This window comes from Clupea harengus, chromosome 16 (assembly GCF_900700415.2).
Source record: "Clupea harengus chromosome 16, Ch_v2.0.2, whole genome shotgun sequence".
NCBI lineage: Eukaryota > Metazoa > Chordata > Actinopteri > Clupeiformes > Clupeidae > Clupea > Clupea harengus.
The window spans coordinates 18,898,078-18,916,825 of NC_045167.1; the positions used below are offsets into that span (position 1 = coordinate 18,898,078).

Here is an 18,748-nt window from a genome sequence, read left to right on the forward strand (position 1 = left end):
AAAAGTCCAACTTTGACCCGTTGGTGGCGCTAGTGTGGTCTAGTGGGAGACATGAAACTTGGTGTGAGTAAAGAAGGGACTGTCCTTAATGAGTGTGCCAAATTTCAGAAAAAGTTACCATACGGTTCTAGGGGCTGCCATTGACTCACATGGTACAAGAATAATAATAATACCTACAAAAACAATAGGTTTCCTCCTGACGGAGGAATCCTAAAAACACAAACAGAACAAGATGTCTCTTGCACTCTTCCAAATTGAATTTTCACACTGCAAATGGAGAACAATGAATGCTGTGGTGGTACCTGACCACAGAGGCCTCATACACATCACATGGGCAGTAGGCACAACATGCCACATAAAAAAAAAAATAAACTCTGACAAGAGCCAACGCAGGTACATTAAACTCTCACTTTCTCTTAGCCATTAGCCATCTCTCTCTCCATCCCTCTCTCCATCCATCTCCCTCCCTCTCGTAGTCTCTCCCAGACTCATGCACAGACACATTAGTCCTCTCACACACAGATGTGAACTGGTAACTGTGCATCCCTGCTATTTCCCACCCATCCGCAACATGACTGCTGCAGAGGAGGCCTCGCACATCTCTGAGGAATAGCCCACGCAAGATGAGGGAATGTAGGTGACCTCATCCAACAGGAGAGACTACCTGAGAGAGTGTGTGTGTGTGTGTGTGTGTGTGTGTGTGTGTGTGTGTGTGTGGTGCTTCATGACATCAGAGAACAAACTAGAGGCAGAGGGAGAGACCAGGGCGGGCACACGCACACAGAGACTGTTACAAGTAAAAATAGGTGAGCTCATGTATTGGTTGGTAGGTGGTGGGGGGCGGGGGGGTTGATGGATATGGACGCTTCAAAAAGAGAGTGTGGGCCTAATTGGTTAAAAAGTAATGACCTAGTAATTTTTTTGGAGTACATTCATACGGGATGCTTTTTTAGAAATGTTCAGGAATTTAACACTATTAGATACTGTTAACTTATAAAGTAGTTGGCCTACAGTTATATGTGCAGTTCTGGCTGGCTGAAAATCATATTGTATACAAAATTATCTGGGCTTTGGAGCAACTTTCCCCACTGTATCTTGACATTGAAATACCTCAGATCTTACATACTTACTCAAGTCCATATTGCCCATGTATGACAAAGTCTATCATACCACTGGGAAGGGCATGTTTTCATTAGTAAATGCACAAAATATGAAGCATTTTTGCAGTAAAATTAGGGCCATAACCCCCTTCTAAAGCTTCTACATCTCGGAGACTAAGATGAAGTCTGTGATGACATTATTTACATTAAGTATGAAGCAAATCCAAGAAAGTCAGTCTGGAAAATGTTCTAGAAATCTGTTGATTTGGCATGGAATTATCCCCCGGGGGTCTCTCCGGTGAGCCCCTTGACGTGGCAGAGCGAGGAGTTGCTCCTCTAGTGAAAGCACCTCCTCAGGCATTCCTCCACATAAGCAAAAGGTTCCTGAGGGGGAACCAGTTCCAACCTGTAACAACGCTTCAGCTCCCAAACACCACATCCAGAGACAAAGGGCGGAGAGCACCGCAAGCCCCCACTCAATCCAGAAGTGAGCTGGTGTCGTCAAAATGGCATGACGTGGAAGGTCTACGCCGATAGACTTTATGCAACACGCATTCAGTTTAATCTGCCATGTTTAGATTTAGGAGTTCAACTACTGACTTCAAACTCACTGACCTTTAGAGATGCACTGTTTCATTATATAATGGATATTATACAACCTGTAAATCTGTACATCAAAGAGATGAACAGACATCCACTCTAGGTTATGTAACGGGATCTTTCCTACAAAGAGTGGGTGCATTAAAACTATACTCATGCTGCCTGTGTTTTATATTCCATGTATTTTATTCTCCTGATTAAATCCAGACATCTTGACCTTGACCTGCATGCTGAGCTACAGACGGTTCTGCAGTTTCTGATGTGAGTAGGTGAAGGTGTGAAGTGTGTCACGCAAAAGCTTTTTGCTCCTGATTACATGTTCGACACAGAGCCGTCCAATGAAAACGCCTCTGTGAAGAGACAAGGAGCCTACACCTACCAATTAAGGAACAGGTCCGGCATACAGGTCTGACTCAAAACCCTCTCAGATGCCAACAACTTCACCCGTCTGGAGGCCAGACGCTTTTGCGAAGCTGACGAGTGATTCATTGCTGATGCCAAATTAAAATTATACGTGTCGTGTAAAATATGTCTTCCTTTATTTATAGCTGACATTTGAAGCGGCCAAAAATAATACATGAAGAGGCAAGTCATTTAATCAAAACATCTGTCTTGCAATCTTCTCAGATGATGGACGGGTCGGTGGATCGCAGGCGCTCATGAGTGCAGTGACATTCTCCTGCCCTTTCCAGAGGTTAACTAAATAGGGGTCACGCTAATTCAAAACCAATAACACTACTTTAATTGGAGACCTCCCACACCCACCTCTCTTTGTCCCAAGTCCAAATAGGCTTTTAAATCATGTACCATTAATTATGAAGTGGCTGTTAAAATGGCTCTGCCTGCCACTTGGGCCTTCCCAATGGGGATGGGGCAATTAGGTATGCATGAGGAGAGACAATGTGGGCAGGGTCAGAGCAGGGCGGAGTCAAAGCAGACAAAGGGAAGCGAAATCATAATAATAACAATAATAATAACAACAATAACACAAAAATTAAATTAAAAAAAAGGCCCTAGGCCCATGTAAACACTATAATTAGACACTCTTAAAGAAAAACAAATTGGGGAAAATCAGACGAGAAAGGGGTGAGCGCAGGCCTTCTGTCAGACGGTTAGATAGATGGAGGCTTGATGTGGAGGCAGATGAGGCATGATGTGCCTGAGGCGGGGGCCTCGACTCCTCTGATTGGATAGACAGTGTGCCCTGGTGAGGAGATGGGAGGGGCCTGTGCCACTGTATCTCAGCTAGGTCCTAAACAAAGAAACCAAGGACACACACACACACACACACACACACACACACACACACACACACACACACACACACACACACACACACACACACACACACACACACACACACACACACACACACACACACACTCACACTCCACCCCCCACCTGAACACCATGTGCTCCTTCAGCCCCTCTCTCACACACACACACACACACACGCTGTCAAGACAGCCCTCAACAGACCCACAACAGCCCTATTTGATTTGGATTCCTCCCACAAGGTATCAAGTATCAATAAAGTATCAATCTCAGTGTACTATGCAAATATGTATACAGGGAGGTTTATTGTCAGAATTCTACAACAGTCTAACATTGACCATTACGATCGAGGGGGAAGGGATCAACACTGTTGTTGTTGTTGTTGTTGTTGTTGTTGTTTAGGGCTGCTTGTTTCCCTTGCGTGTTTACAGCCTGTGAAAGGTGGTCTGAGGTGAGACCTCCATTTTTCTACTGAGGACAGCATTCTCTCATTCTTTCTCTCCCTCCCTCTCTGGTGACACAGGCCAATTCAGGTCCATTTAGCTCCAATTGGCCCTCTGCGTGCAAAGTGCTCAAGGCCCCTGACTCACTCCACACCACAGCCCGGGTCAGATGATCAGCACCAACCCAAAAATTCTCTTTGGCCCACATTCTTTCTCTCCATCTCCCTATCGCTCTCTCTGTCTGTCTCAAAAGGAGTCTAGAACTCCCAGAAATCAAAATATTAGCATGCCGCGTGATACCAGCTAAATTAAAGTGAGAACAAGACACAGCTTAGTTGCAGAGAGCTGAAAACAAATAAATCTGAGGGGTAGGGCTGGGTGATTTATCTGGACTGGAAAGAAGCGGAACATTGTTTGAGGATCCTTTTAACGCTTCGCGTTCAACAGCCTTGTCTCATAAGATCTGAGCTGAGGCTGAACATCTGAGATTTGAGATGAATTAGTCCACACTTTCCACGAGTGTGTCAATGTGTGTGTGTGTGTGTGTGTGTGTGTGTGTGTGTGTGTCTGTGTCTGTGTCTCTACATTACACAAGTGTCTGAATGTTCGTAAGACAGGTGAGTTGCAGACTGCTGCTGAGAGAGCCAGGTGGAAAGGTGTGATGGAATGTGATCTGCAGATGTCTATTGCTTTCTCCCTCTCGATCATGGACAACCCTCTTCTCCATCTCTCCAACTCGCATATCCTCCCCCCCAAACGCCTCTCTCCCTGAGGTGAACTACTCATGTTTCACTCATCCCTATGTTTGGGTGACAGTGTGTGAGTGTGTGTGTGTGTGTGTGTGTGTGTACACTTCTCAGTCAGTACTAGTTCCAACAGACTGCTGGTTAGGCTTTTAAAAGAAAAGAAAAACACAGCCCTCTGGGTATGTAGGCACACCACTTGCTGCTGCTGGTCTCTGATTGGACACTGGGGAGGCTCAGTCACAGCTGACACTCTCTGGGCCCCATTCATTGCTAATTGTGTAATGTGTTAATGTTAGCCATGATGATGGTGCCGGAATGAGAGAGATAGGGAGGGAGAGAGACAAACAGTACGAGAGAGAGAGAAATACCACAAAATAGCCATTTTGTGATACAGAACCCTATACTCCAAATCCAATTAGCCCTGAGCCAACAGCATGTCGGCAGTGCTATTCAACTTTATGAAGTGGGCATCTTCAATTGGGACTCTTAATTTCAAGAAACCTAAAACAAATGCCCTTAAAACACAGCAAGGTGTCATTAAAATGAACATTTCCAAGAAAACAGCCTTACTGAGATGTCACTGAAGGAATCAGAAGAAAGCCAACTTAAAAATGGTAATAAATGATATGCTACTAAGAGCACACCATCGATATCTGCAACTACTTGCAGACGATGGGCGTATGGAAGAAAACACAAGATCCGGAGTGTGCAAGAAGAGAGGAGTAGAGAGCGACAGAAAGAGAGAGGAGGGTAGAGGTGACAGCTGAGGAATGCCTCTCTGCCTTTGCCATGGTTTCCACTTAAGTGTCATGTGAGGAATGTCGAGCTCTTGATGGCCAGCCGGACGGAATGCTACCCACCCAGTACATATCTGCACATCTCGTGCGTCCCCCCCAACACACACGACTCTTTCCTCTCTTTCTTTCTCTCCCTCCCTTTCCCATTCATTCACAGTTCTCTCCATCTCCTCTGCAATGATGACAGATTTCACCACCCACAAACATTCACCCACCTATCTACCCAGGCCTCGGTCTCTCTGCAGCAAACGCTAGAGATAAAGACCACGGGCACTCCACTGCAGGTAATGCTTTGCAGGTACAGCGCACACAAGTGACTTTCACTCAGCCCTGTGGTCTGAGGTGACACAGGTGTTGAGAAAGGAAACCATAAGGCTGGTCATGGGCAGGGAGGTATGATAAATGTAATTTGTCACGTAACACATGGGGCTTTGGTGGTCCCCACCCCACCACACCACAAGTCTCAGCTGTTCACTACCCATCTATCTCATCTAATCCTGCCGGGGCGCATTGACCGCCTGGCATCGTTGTAATTAAAAGCTCATCGCCAGACCGCAACTTTGGCAGACGGGCGCACGAGTCGTGTCTAAGCAGGAGTGGATGTGTGTGCCGCTGACCGATCGTAGATCAAACAAGTCGTTGGTTAGCGACCGGGATACCGTTAGCTACTGATGCAATACATGCGAGACAAGACACATGATGCAACCTTCCAAGCAAGAGCAGGGCCTGTGCCCCCATCACAGTTGACCTCAAACCTTTTAAACTATGCACCAGAGCTCTTTCTCTGCTAGTGAGGCACAGCCCAGAATGTGTGTGTATGGTGACTCATAGCCAAACTTAGCCTCAACTCCTAAGAGCTCAGCCTACAGAGAACCTCTAGCGGTGGAGGGTAGGGTGCTATTTATAACCCAGCCACCATAGACCAGTGCAGCCAGCACAATCACAAGTCCCACCAGGCTTGAACCCTCGCGCCCCCAGGAAAAAGAAAAAAAAAAGAAGACTGATTTCACGTACATTTCAAAAGGCAGAATCGCCTGTCATTCAAAAACAGAGGCTGTGATGTACAAGACGATAACAGACTGTGGAGTTCAGTCAGTCATGAATAGCCAGGAGCAGATCCTCACAAAGACCCCCACTCTAGTCTCCTTCCTCTTTTAAGGGGTCTTCGAGATTCTTGCACTAAAGCACCAGGCAAGCTGGAGTCACTGTAATCCAATTATTACAACAACCACTCAAAAGCTATTAATAAACAGCAGAGTCAAAATTACAGGCAACTTATCTCCTGACGCTCAGGAAAAAGGGCCGGCAGTTTTAAAATAATATCGGAAGATCAGAAATATTGTTTACATGGACCTGAATGGATGCGGGGTGAAACGTAACTTTTTTTTCATATGAGCACAAAGTTCGCCAAGCCCAAAAGAAAGTTACCTCTGCGTTCCTAGAGACATAAACTTAAGATATGGATGATTTCACGTTGCAACTTCATAATCGACAGAGCTAGTGGGTCAGCCCGTCTGCCTTGGTAATAAGTGGCTAATCCCATTTTGCAAGTGTCGATGGCAACACAGTTGTCTCTGATTCTCCAGGCAGCCGACTCCTTAAGGAGAACGGTCTCGCTAACTTCAGGGAGATATGCCAATACATTCTCCATTCAAACCTCATATAGCTAGCATATAGTGTGAACGCATCCCAAAAAGCTTGAGGTTGTAAAGATTTTTTAGTTTGTTTCTTTGTCCTTTAAAAATAAAAATAGAAAGCAGAGGGGAAATCAGCAGGGACTGACCTTTTTGCAACCCCCCTGGATTAAGAAGCAACACAAAAATCCCATGCATCACCTCCAGCTCCTTTCTAAGACCCTGGAGAGTGGGATCACATGCAGAGATGCCGCGCACACACACAAACACAAACACACACACAGAGCGGCAGTAGTCCTGCTTCAAGCCTCTCCAGACATGGTTAGGTCTCAGAAGGAGCCACTGCGCAAATTCCTTTCATCCCCTCTCTGCTCGTCCCCCAACGCCGGCCCTAAAGAAGGCAACTAGTCTCGCTCTGGGGCGTCTGTGCGGGACACCGGCTCTGCCGAGATCGAAGTGAGGGCCGGGCCGGCCAAGCACGGACAGCCGCCAAAATAATCTCAAAGCGGTTCTCAATGCAACATAGCCTTTATACAGTCTTTCCTACAAGGGCCAGAGAGAGAGAGAGAGATATATACGTTTCACCTTCATCTCAAAAGATGAACACAACAGGCAGAAGCCTAGAGCCAGATACAGAGACTAAAAGTGTGACTAAACAAGCACATATGCACACGGCCGGTTGGGTGGTTACCAGTCTATCTGAGAGTACATTGCAATGCATTGACATGAATAGGCCCAGCCATTACTCTATGTTTAAAGCCCAACACGTGGGTGATGAGTAAGAAAATGAGATCATTGATGATGCATGATTTACAACGGGGAGAGGAGGTGATTAAAGAGAGCTTCAATATGTTGAGGCTCAGTATCATTTCTTTACAAGAGGCCAAGGCATGTCCATGACACAACAACAAAGCTGAAAAAGCTTTTTCAATGGCATCTTCGGTAACTGAATACCTACCTTATACAGAGTGAACAGTTCCAATAAGATAATACCTCAGGAACAGCTGTGTTATAAGTGTATTGGCTGAACCTGTGTAACTGACTGGTTAAGGGTTAGCAAGGGATCTGCTGTGAGCGACAGGTATTGACATGTAAACATGACAGCATCACTCCCTGGCACGCCTGCAGTCAACATCTGGTTTTTCAGAGCACAAAGAAAACATCCTTGTTGAAATGCTGTCATCTTTGGTGCATCTTAATGAACATTCACTCTCAGAAAGGTGATTTAGAATCTGAATGATAGGCTAGATGATAATCTAAATAGTAAACAGTTAGCCTCTGCTGGTAGACCGAATTGAAACTCCCTTCTTAATATTTCCTTTATCTTGGCCAAGACAAGTTAAAAGCCTAGCGTAAGAGTAAACTAATAAAATAAAATCATCATTACAAATGAAATAAACAAATGCTCATTCCAAATCATACTAGTTGGTGAATCTTCACCAAAAAACAAAAAGGCCCTATAGCTGTCAAATCTTGTTCTATTCCGCACATTTAAATCAAATCAAAGATTTAAAAAAAAAAAATGCAAGTCATTAATCCCATGAAATGAACCACCCAATGACCATTTAGAGGCCCTTGATGATTCGGTAGTACTGGTAACAATAATCTGCCATTCCTGTGATGTAATACCGTCGGCCTGACCTGACTGCGGCATAGCTTCAGCCAGTGTTAAACCATATTTATGGTGGTCTTTCCTTGCGAATTAGAAAGAAATGAAACACGTCAGCAAAGGCTAACGTTACCATGACATGGATGCCATAGCATAAAACTTTGGATATCACCAGGGATATTGGAAAACCTCTAAGCAACTTAATGAGCGACACATTTCGGTTTGAGGTATTCAGTCAGTTCATGTTTTTAACGTTAACGTTACAATGCTATCTTCTTGGCTGGTCAGTTAGCTGGCCAGGCAAAGTAAACTGCTTGACTTATTAGCAAGCAATGACAACAACGACAACAGCTACTCGAAACTAGCACCTAGCAGGACATTATTCCGCATTGGCGATCCTTGGAAAAAAAACGTCAGCTAAGTTGGCCAGCTAGGTGGCTAGCTCCTGACAACCATTACAACAAGCATAACCATAACCCACCTAGCTAGCATTTCAAGTTGGCCAGCCAACTACTGCAGAATGAAGGATATTATAGTTTATAAAATTAACTTAACAAATTCATGTTTTTAAAACTTGAGTTGGAAAACGAGTGGCATCCTAGCAGGAGCTAGTTTTTTGTCGACATGGGTGAGTAATGTTAGCAAGCTAGCTAGCAGGCTAAGTTAACTGCTAGCTTGCTCGAACTACACCACCACCACCCAAGCAGCTTTCTTCCTGGCTTTGACCATTTGACGTGCCGCTAGCGCTGAGTAAACAGCGAAGCATTCAATTAATACGAATGTTAGGCAAACACACATCATTTGATGTGGGAGAACGCATCGATAAAACACGTCGATAAAACAGACAATGTTCTGTATGCATACTCTGAGTCTTTTTCTGCAGGTTCTGCCTTGTAACCAATTCAATCAACACAGCTTTGCAAACGGCCCTCTCTCAGCGCCGATTACGGTCGGGCGGGCTGAGTAAACACAGTGAACGACTCCCTTTCCGACAAAACTGTTTATAGTGGTAGCAAGGTTATCGCTCCTCCATCGTAACGTTCATCAACATGGAAATCATTACAGCTGTAATAAAATAACAGTCGGAGCTGGCATATAGAATGCTTCTTACCTGATGTAGGGCAGTGAGACCGTCTACATTGGCGTAGTTAATGTCAGCGCCCCGGTCCAGCATTCGTATCACCTCCTCGGTATCGCCGGCGGAGCAGGCTGCCAAAAACACGGCGCCATCGTCGAACTTCACCTTCGTCTTCTTCTTTTTCAGGACAGGTGGCTCTTGGTCTGTCTCCGAGCCTATCCACCGTTTTAACTGTTCATTCCTTTTCTGCTTGGCGTCCGCCATCTTCATCCCCTCCTGCCTTGGGCTTCTTATCTCTGTCCGAGAGAGGATATACTTTATACTGCCACTATCCCACAGCGCACTGGGGCGTGGGAAGGGGGGGGCGAGAGAGCGAACGGATTGTTTTCCATAATCTCGCGAGGAAACATAACAGCGACGTCACCTTTGGATCTGCAGTATAACGTCATTTGACATGGAGCAGAGAAAAGGTATAAATTGTATCCTTGCGAAGTTGACCAAATGGAGCTTTTAGCAAATTACAAAATACAAAATGTTTTTTTTTTCTCTCACTCTCAATCAGCAGTTTAAATATTCATTATTTAGCTTATCTGAATATACTGAACTGAAAAAGTGGGCAATAGTTGAACTTTTTTCTGTTTGTGCAGCAAAGAGGCTTTCGCAACTGACCACTACACAAATCTAAAAAGAAGAACTGAACTTCGACAGTTTGTCCGTCAACTGAGTATTCATTCAAACGTGATGTCCTCAGTGTCTTAAAACAAGAAGTGAAACTGACTTCAATTGAATACAATACTAAGTTTGTTGTTAGCTTGTACATTTGCAGTATTGTTTGTTGTTGTTGCTGTTTTGTGAGTGTGAAACAGACTGTGTGAACATGCATTTTGGCCTACAGCTGGATCCATATAGGACTGTATAGCTGACAACGCCAGGCAGCAAGATGTCCTCTGAGCTCAGTAAAAGTTGTGGATCGGCCAGATTGCATAATTTCTCTTGCTGATGTAACAATAAGAGGAATAATCTTGACTATCCACCATAAAGGTACTTGATGTCCTGACCTGACGAAAATATATATATCTTTTGAGATTTCCAGACTCAAATCATCCAGCAGCCAGATGTATTGTCTTTTAAGACAGGAATAATTGGGAATGCTGTGTTCTAATAAGACCCAGTGAGCCTCATCTTGTGTAACAGTTATGATTGTGAAGCTTTTACTCCACTCTTAATCCACTTCAGGGATGAAAGGTTTACATCAGCATGATTATCTCAGGGTATTAGGCTACTGCGGTGCTGTCCCATTTCAGAGCTGGATCTCGGAGTGTTTACTTGGGTTGCGTTCATCTGAGTCAGCTCAATGAGCAGTCTATGAGGAAGCCCATTAGAGAAGTAGTCTAGTAACTAATGCTTTGTGTAACTTTGGATGAGACACCAGAAGGGATGATTACATCAGATATCTAGAGTATAACCCCTGGGATTTTAGAGCCTTCTCGATGGAAGTCTTAACCTCATATTTATCTCAACCAATTATCCATTATAAACACTGCTTTTCATTTCACAGCTTATTGATGGGTTTGCAATTGGTGTTGATTGTGCATTTTAATCCCTTGGCATCTGCAGTAAAGTTCTTGTGAAAGATCAAAAGGAAAACCTTGCCACAGCAACCACATTGATAAGATCTAGGTATACAGTTCGTAAAGCCTTTTTTTCATAGCAACCCCATGACACAATGTAAACATACAGCTTGGATACGCACGTTGATGTGGGGTTACCTCCTCCCAGACAGTCTTTCCATAACACAGCCAGTGGAAAACCAAGATGTGTGTGGCACAGACACGGCACGAAACCTCTTGCCTTCCTCAGGCACTTGTTTAAAAAAAAAAAACAGTCATATCTTCTCATTTTGATAATTGAGGCACACGCAGCATATACTGTTAGAGTAATCAATAAAACAGTTTCTCCTTGCTAGGGGATAAATGGTTTCATTTGAGCACTTGTGTTGTCAGGAATGTTTAGTGGATACGCTCGCAGGGGTGGTCCCTCTGCCGGCCCGGCAAAAAAAAAAATATTTTGGCACGTTGTTGTTGGCAGACGCCGATGTGTACTCGGCAGGAGGTGTGTGTGTGTGTGTTTTTTTTTTTTTCAGGATATGCATTGTTGGCAGAAGCCAGTGAAGAGGTTGTCACAAAGATTGCTATTACAGTTGTCAAATAAAAAGACTCCTTCATTAGCTGTCATGAATGACCATGTTTAGGACTTCAAATGCATCAGGTGTGAGTGTAATTGGTCCAACCAATCCCAGACAGAGAATTATCAGGCTCTTGACAAATTCATTTACTATTGCTGAAAGGAAAGAAACACTACTAAACCCTCATAAACAGCTGTGATTAACAATACTGCTACTAATTTGTTATGGAGGGTTGCACTGTTTCTTTGATGATATGTTCAGAGTGGTCTGGCATCAATCCCTCGAGACTGAATTTGAAGCTGAGGAAAGGGCCAAGAGGCAAATAAACCTCCGGAGAAGAAAGGCACTCTTCAAAACATTTTCACAGATTAAAATGCATGAGTTGAGGGTGGCTTGTACAGAAAAGGAGCAAGAATAGCAGGACGGGCTTGCTTGCTTTCCCCTCCTTCGTGAAGAGATCCCATGTGCTGATGTACCATTAGCCCAAGCCCAAGCCGATCTATCAAACCTGCTGCTGCTGGACGTCCGATGAGAGAGAATGCACACTTAACTGGTTTCTTCAAGCAAGGCACATGAATCAGCCTCCTTGGCAAGAGAGAGATGTCAAGTGTGTGTGTATATATATGTGTGTGTGTGTGTATGTGTGTGTGTGTGTTTGTGTGTGTGTGTATGAGAGAGAGAGAGCATTTGTATTTGTGTATTTAAGTGTGTGTTGGGGGAGATGTCTCTGCAGGACAAGCTGAGAGCTAAAGTCAGAGGGGCTGAGTTGTGGGTGATGGAGGCCAAGACACACATCTGATTTACTGGCACATTGCTCACGTCATTGCTGCAAACGGGCAAGGAGAGGTCAAGGGGAATTCTTATAAGGCCATACAGAGAGTGTGACATGGGTCAGAGGCTAACCACTCCTAAAACTCACATACATACAGTCAGAAAGCTTGGGATGTATATTTTTTTTATTTTGTGGCTTCAGAAAATGATCAGAGAAAGCATGGTACAGTCTGTGAGTCAAATAAATAGATAATGTTTTTTTTAAGAGAGGGAGATACATGTGAAGTAACCCCTGTCAGTAGTGTGGGAGAAGTCGTAGTAGATCTTGTGCTGTTAAAGGCAAAGAGATTCATGAGATGACCTTCAGACACTTATCATCATTTCATAGTCAGTGAGTGAAGCAAGGACCTGACCTAAACTTTTACTGTCAAGAAGAAGACATCCAAGTGCTATAACTCGCAGGAGCTGGAGAAGAAACAATACAAATAAATGAAACAAACTTCTGAAGGTTTTCCGAAGATTCTGACCATTTTTACCCATACAAAGCAGCGACTTGGCTGTTTGCAACCAAAGAGCAGCTGGAGGGTGGACAAAGACCATCTGTGGGTGAAAGCATTGGTTGAGGAACATTTGACCTTGAGGCAAAATTTGTTACAGGGCTCCGAATGGCCTTCTTTTTATTATTAAAGAGTGCAATCTAAGAACCGCAAAAGTTCATGTCATCTCCACTCACTACCCATCTGCTGGAGCCAAAACCTACCATAGCCGAAAACCACAACAGCAGCCATTTTAGTCTGGGGGACCTTGTGTTATTTGTCTGGTGAGCTCACTGAAAGTGTAATATACAGTAAGCGATGGGGCTAGTTGCCTAATACCTTAGTCAGCTGTACTAGCCAAAGCCAAACTATGTCCATCATTACAGTTCACAAGCAGAGCTCAGTGGTTGTGTTGTGTGCTTGTAATTGCACTGAACATATGTATCATGAGGGTATATGTTTGAGTGTGTGTGTGTGTGTGTGTGTGTGTGTGTGTGTGTGTGTGTGTGTGTGTGTGTGTGTGTGTGTGTGTGTGTGTGTGTGTGTGTGTGTGTGTGTGTGTGTGTGTGTGTGTGTGTGTGTGTGTGTGTGTGTGTGTGTGCAAATTAGGGGTAGCATTTCCGGTGAGGCATAATAAGAGTCAATAAATACCACTAAACCACAAAGAACAACAATCACAACAAAAAGAAAATCTGGTCAGAAAAACATTGTGCTGACTTTCATGTTTACTGGAATATCCACCCCTCACAAAGCCATGCACTAACTTTCACACTTACTGGATTAACCACACCAACCAAAACCATGAGTCACCCCCTCCCCTTTTTTTTCATCTGTTCTGTTTTCAGAGATGTACCATTTGGTTACTCTGGCCCATGCCCATTTCTGTCTGTGTTGTGGTGCAACAGTGTTTACATGTTTATCTCTCTGTTTCCCCGGCGACTGTCCCCTGACATGATCTGTAAAACCTGATGGTGTGAGTCCACTACAATGCCCCAAACCAATAGAGTGTGTTTGGGGGGGGGGGGGCGTGAGAGTGGGTTGTGGGGACACAAGGCAGGAGGGGGGGGCCCTAGGAGGAGACAATGGCAACAATCCACTTCAGAGGGACAGAGCAGATTTTTCTGCCACCTGTGCTTTGTTTTGTGAAATAAAATCTGGAGCAGTTCTAATTTGACCAGGGACAGGGATCACTGCTGATCCATGTGTTATGTCATCGGTACTCTCATCTGGCCAAAAACCATTGCATCATTTGCCATCCAATTCCATTTGGGTGTTAAAAGTGTACCCGCCCCCGGCAGATTAAATTCCTGAATTATTGGAGTCTACTGTTGTGATGATACTAAAACAATGCATCTGTTTATCAGGTTCCTAGTTTTGTTATACCCATGCAGTTTATACTACATTGTTCAGGGACTCATATAGGGGAAGGGGGGGGTAATTTCCCCAAATGTGGCCCCCAAGACTAAAAATAAAAAAAATATTGTGTTGCAATAAAATATGTAAAATCTTTGTTTTATTACAGAACTTTCCCTGTAGGAGCAATGTCATGAGGTGCATGATGATTAAATGTAGATAACACCCTTCCTGTACTCTTAGTCATTTTGGACAAAAGTGTCTGATAAATAAATGTATGTACATGTGACCTTTTTAGACCTTCTCTGTATGGGATAGGTCAAACAACCCCAACACCCCGAGGCTACACCAGTGCAGTTCTGTGTTTCGTGTGTAGGTGTCTCTCTTTGCCCAATGGCAGTTCTCACCCCAAATGTCTGTAGCTTGTGACACAACCCACCTTCAGGTAAGTGTGGTGACTGAGGCCGAAGGTATTCTGGGCCCAAGTGACTGTAGGTGAGTGCAGACAAGCAACTACCATATGAGTGAATTCAGGGGCCCTCTCCTCCTGTCACCCAGGGTGCCTGTTGGCGTGGCGACACCAATGCCTGCAACACACTCGAGCTCATCCCATCCCTGAAAAAGTCCCCGTCGGCACCAACATTCCCTGAGATGGAAATAGACGTGCTTTGAAGTTATCGAAGGGTGTTGGTCGGGGGGGGGTCAGGCGGTCAGAAATGCGACAGATAGCAGCAGGCTCAGCCTCTGCCCCTCTCAATTAGTCACTGTCTGTATCAAAGCTTTCGGCCAGCCCCCGCTATCAGGCGTAACTCAGTTAGTGACCTGGCAAGCGCAAAACAAAGGCACCCTGCATGGGCTTGTTGTTTTGCTGTGGCCAAAGTTCCCAAGACTGTCAGAACATATCTTTCTTCACCCGAAGAGTAATAATAGTCAGATCTTCACTGCAGTCACGTTTCACCGAACAAAGCAGCTGTAAAGTCTGTGGTCTTTTGCGTTGTCATTGTACGTGATAGGTTATGCATCTCTGTGCTGTTTTGGTACGTGTGTGAGAGGGGGTTTTAGGATTTGGGATTTATCATGCTTATAATACAACACTTCTCGTGTGTCTCCCCAGTTATTCAAATGTGTCAACTGATCACTTCACCACGCTTGATATTTGCCCTGGTCCCTGTGCAGTTGTTAAGGGTTGAGAAGCTACCTGCCAGTTCCTCAGTTGGCGCAATGGCAAAGTTAGAGTGAGATGGACACAGGGATTTAACTCTGACAGGCCCAGGTCAGAGGGCAGACAGATCTATAATGGCACTGCCAACCCCCACCCCACCAAGCAGCTGTTCCTGCACCTCTTCACTCATGTAGTTTCACAGGGCCCAATGCGGATCGTACCAATCCAAGCCATCCCAATGGGGGTGGCCGTTGTCGGCAGTGGTGTTGTCTTGCAGCAGTGTTGGGGAGCTTTTCACTTTGCGGTTGGCGCTCTTAAGCTATTTACACTGCAGAGCATGTGTTTCCATCCACTTAAGACACTATTAGCCTGCTGGGATGTGGCGGGCGGTTCCTGGAGAATGCACTCCAGACGCACTAATGTGAGCCACCTGGCCGGGCTCAGCGCGAGCAGCGGCGCTAACTTCTAGCGCACACCAGCAGATATTACGCCAAGTGGATCCCTCACCACAACACAACACACCACTCTGCACAGACTCTGAATCCCCCTTGTGTAAGACATACACAATCTACAATCCTATGATAGCACACACACACACACACACACACACACACACACACACATTTAGCCATCCCCTTTATGCACACACATACACACATACACATGTATGTAAGCACACCCCCTCGTTTTATGTAATACCCAGACACATCACCACCCCCCTTCACACATTCACATACACATGTACACACACACACACACACACACACATATAACACATACACACATGCATTCAAAGTGATCCACTTCAGGCCAGGGAATGGACAGGAGTTTGAAGTCACAAAGGGGCTCACAGTATGACCTACCCTTGCAGACAGCAGCTGGGCTTCAGCCTTGGCCAGAAATAGGGCACCCCCTTCACTCACCAGCATGACCGCATTGGGGATGGTTAATGACATATGTTACCAACCTCCAGCAGACAGATAAACATACACTTTCTATCCAGGATGCAGGAGGCCTCTGAAACAGGCCCCAAGCAAGTACACAATATGTGACTCATTAGGGATGTGCTTGCCTAAACAACTGCATATGTAATGTATGTATGCATGCTTGTGTGTGTGTGTGTGTGTGTGTGTCGGCTGTGTGAGTGTCCATGTTGTAGACACTGACTCTGCAGCCCAGGCAGCAGTCATTTCTTTTGCTGGCAAAATTAAAGGTGACAATTCAGTCATACAGGCTGACGGACTGACCTTGTTTCGCTGAAAAATTAGCTAAGAATAGACCTAATCTGGAGCTGGATGGAAACCAGTAATAAGCCTTTTACTGAAATGAGTCATTCTTGAGGCACAAGCCATGGAAAATAACACTCATCCCCTGACATAAAAGGATAATAAGATCCTGTGATGAGGTGCTAGCATGGCCTGTGATTGAGAGTGTTTAGTCTCTTGTCACCTCCGAGCAGCACAGACACCCACCAGTAGGAGTTATTTGAAGGGCCACTCAAAACCGATTGAATGTTACCGTGGCAACGTTGGCAACAGTGGCGACAGCAGCAACCTTTTCAAGATCCTTACAGAGAGAGCCATACTCGACAGTATTCACCTTCCTCATTGGTGGCCATTCTCTCTAAACACCTAGCAACTTAACCGAAGAAATCTGATGAACGACCAATACTGAAGGCAGAGGTACTTCTTTCTCCATTTTCTAACGGCCTTCTTTGTTTCTGAGCAGGGTACATTCCATCATCTGGTTAACATGTTTAAATAGTTTGATAACCTGCGCTGTAATGCGTTAAGCCCCCCCTACTTCGAAGCACTTTTCCTTGAAAGAAAGAAGACTTCCTTGTGGAGACATCCATCTTTTTTTTGGGACGGAGACGTTAAAGGCTGAGATTTCCTCTCTCAGGTGTTTCAGGGAGGGATTTTCACTTTCTTCCTGTTTATCAATCTTTCTGACAACGCTGTGGTTGTTAACGTGAGAACACGAGGGCCTGGGAGAAGACAGGGGATGCCTGAAAGCATCTGCCACCAGGTCTTAGATTTTTTTGCTGTTACATACGTGGTCTCAGTTTAGGCCCAGTGCTGTACACCTGCACAGCTGCATAGTGGATAGTTGTATAGTGTTTCTTGTAGCTTAAGGTCATGGTTTCGATTCACAGGGAACACACATGTACTGAGCAAATGTATGCCTTATTTGTAACTTGTAAGTTGCTTTCGATAAATGCCGGGGTGAAACAGGGCCGGGGCACAGCCCACATATGCTCTTCAATGTCATCAGGGGATGCTCAACCTCACCGCATCCATCTTCAGCAATGTATTTGTTTTATTCTTAATTATTCAAACAATGACTAAAACATGCTTTTAGTCCTTCCATTAGGTCTCATAACCGTAGATTATTTACAGTGACTGTTATGTAGCTGTAGGGTATATAAAATGTAAAGCGCAGACAATTGTATTGTTATGGCGCTATATAAATAAAATTGAATTGAATTGAATTGAATTGAATTGAATTGAATAAAATGTTGCAACTTGGGAACATCAGACGTTTCACAGGGTTTCCCTTTGTACTGTCAATGGATTGCTCCAAAAGCCAGCTTGCAGATCAGCCCTCTCTTCTGTCAGTTGTCTCAATGTCAGAGAGATAAATGGATGGCAAGGTAGGGAGAGAAATAGGTCAGAAACTGAAGCGGAGACCTCATTTTCTATCATAACTGGGTGTAAATATGTCTGATATTCTGCTTTTAAAAAGTAGGCTACGTGTCAACTTGCTGCCTCAAATCTTCTCAAGCTAGCTAGTTGTTACATTAAGTTAGCTGGCAAGCACAAGTTGAAGTGAAATTGTCAAGCTAGATAGCCTGGTTTGAACATAATCTCAGAGCAATGCAAATTACATCATGGGTAGGTAATGCAAGCTAGTTTGATAATTTCCTAGCTGTGACATCATTAATTAAGGATTAATGTGGGTATTTTAATATTGTAGAATGTAAACCGATTCTCTTTTAATGTAATTATTTAAAAGACTGGTCCATTCATATGAATTAATTCATATCAGCATTCTCTCCTTTAGAGGTAGCCTAACCCCGCCATTTCTATATCTGATACTGATACACAGGTGAGTGCACACAGGTGAGTGTACTTACAGAAAGGTTCTCTTGTCATAAGCTGCAGTTTTGCACACTGCCACATGCCACATATTTTGTAGGCTTTTGTGTGTAAAATTATTTGACCTGTCACACGCATGTTCACAAAGGTCAACCCCCCATTTAAAAATCCCAATTTAGGGCCTGGATAAAAGTGTCTGTTTAGTGAATACTTGTAATGTTCAGGCAGGCAGAACTAGAGTGGAGGCCTGATTAGTTCTCTGAACTAATGTGTAGATTTGGAGGATGCTGTTCTTCTACATACAGACAGCTTCAAGTATCCATTAGCAGGTGCCATTCCACTTAAATCTCTCGCTTTCTGC

The 18,748-nt window shown here is 44.5% G+C and overlaps 1 protein-coding gene across 5 annotated transcripts in view; it reads right to left on the bottom strand.

Annotated features, from left to right (window-relative positions):
• Positions 1-9,654, bottom strand: part of ppp1r12a (protein phosphatase 1, regulatory subunit 12A) — a 66,212-nt gene extending 56,558 nt beyond the window's left edge. For all 5 annotated transcript variants that reach the window (XM_012815482.3, XM_031582983.2, XM_031582982.2 and 2 more), the window contains exon 1: positions 9,316-9,654. In XM_012815482.3, the coding sequence (XP_012670936.2) occupies positions 9,316-9,552 (237 nt within the window). In that variant the 5' untranslated portion in view covers positions 9,553-9,654. The remainder of the gene's footprint in view (positions 1-9,315) is intronic.
• Positions 9,655-18,748: the final 9,094 nt, after the last annotated feature.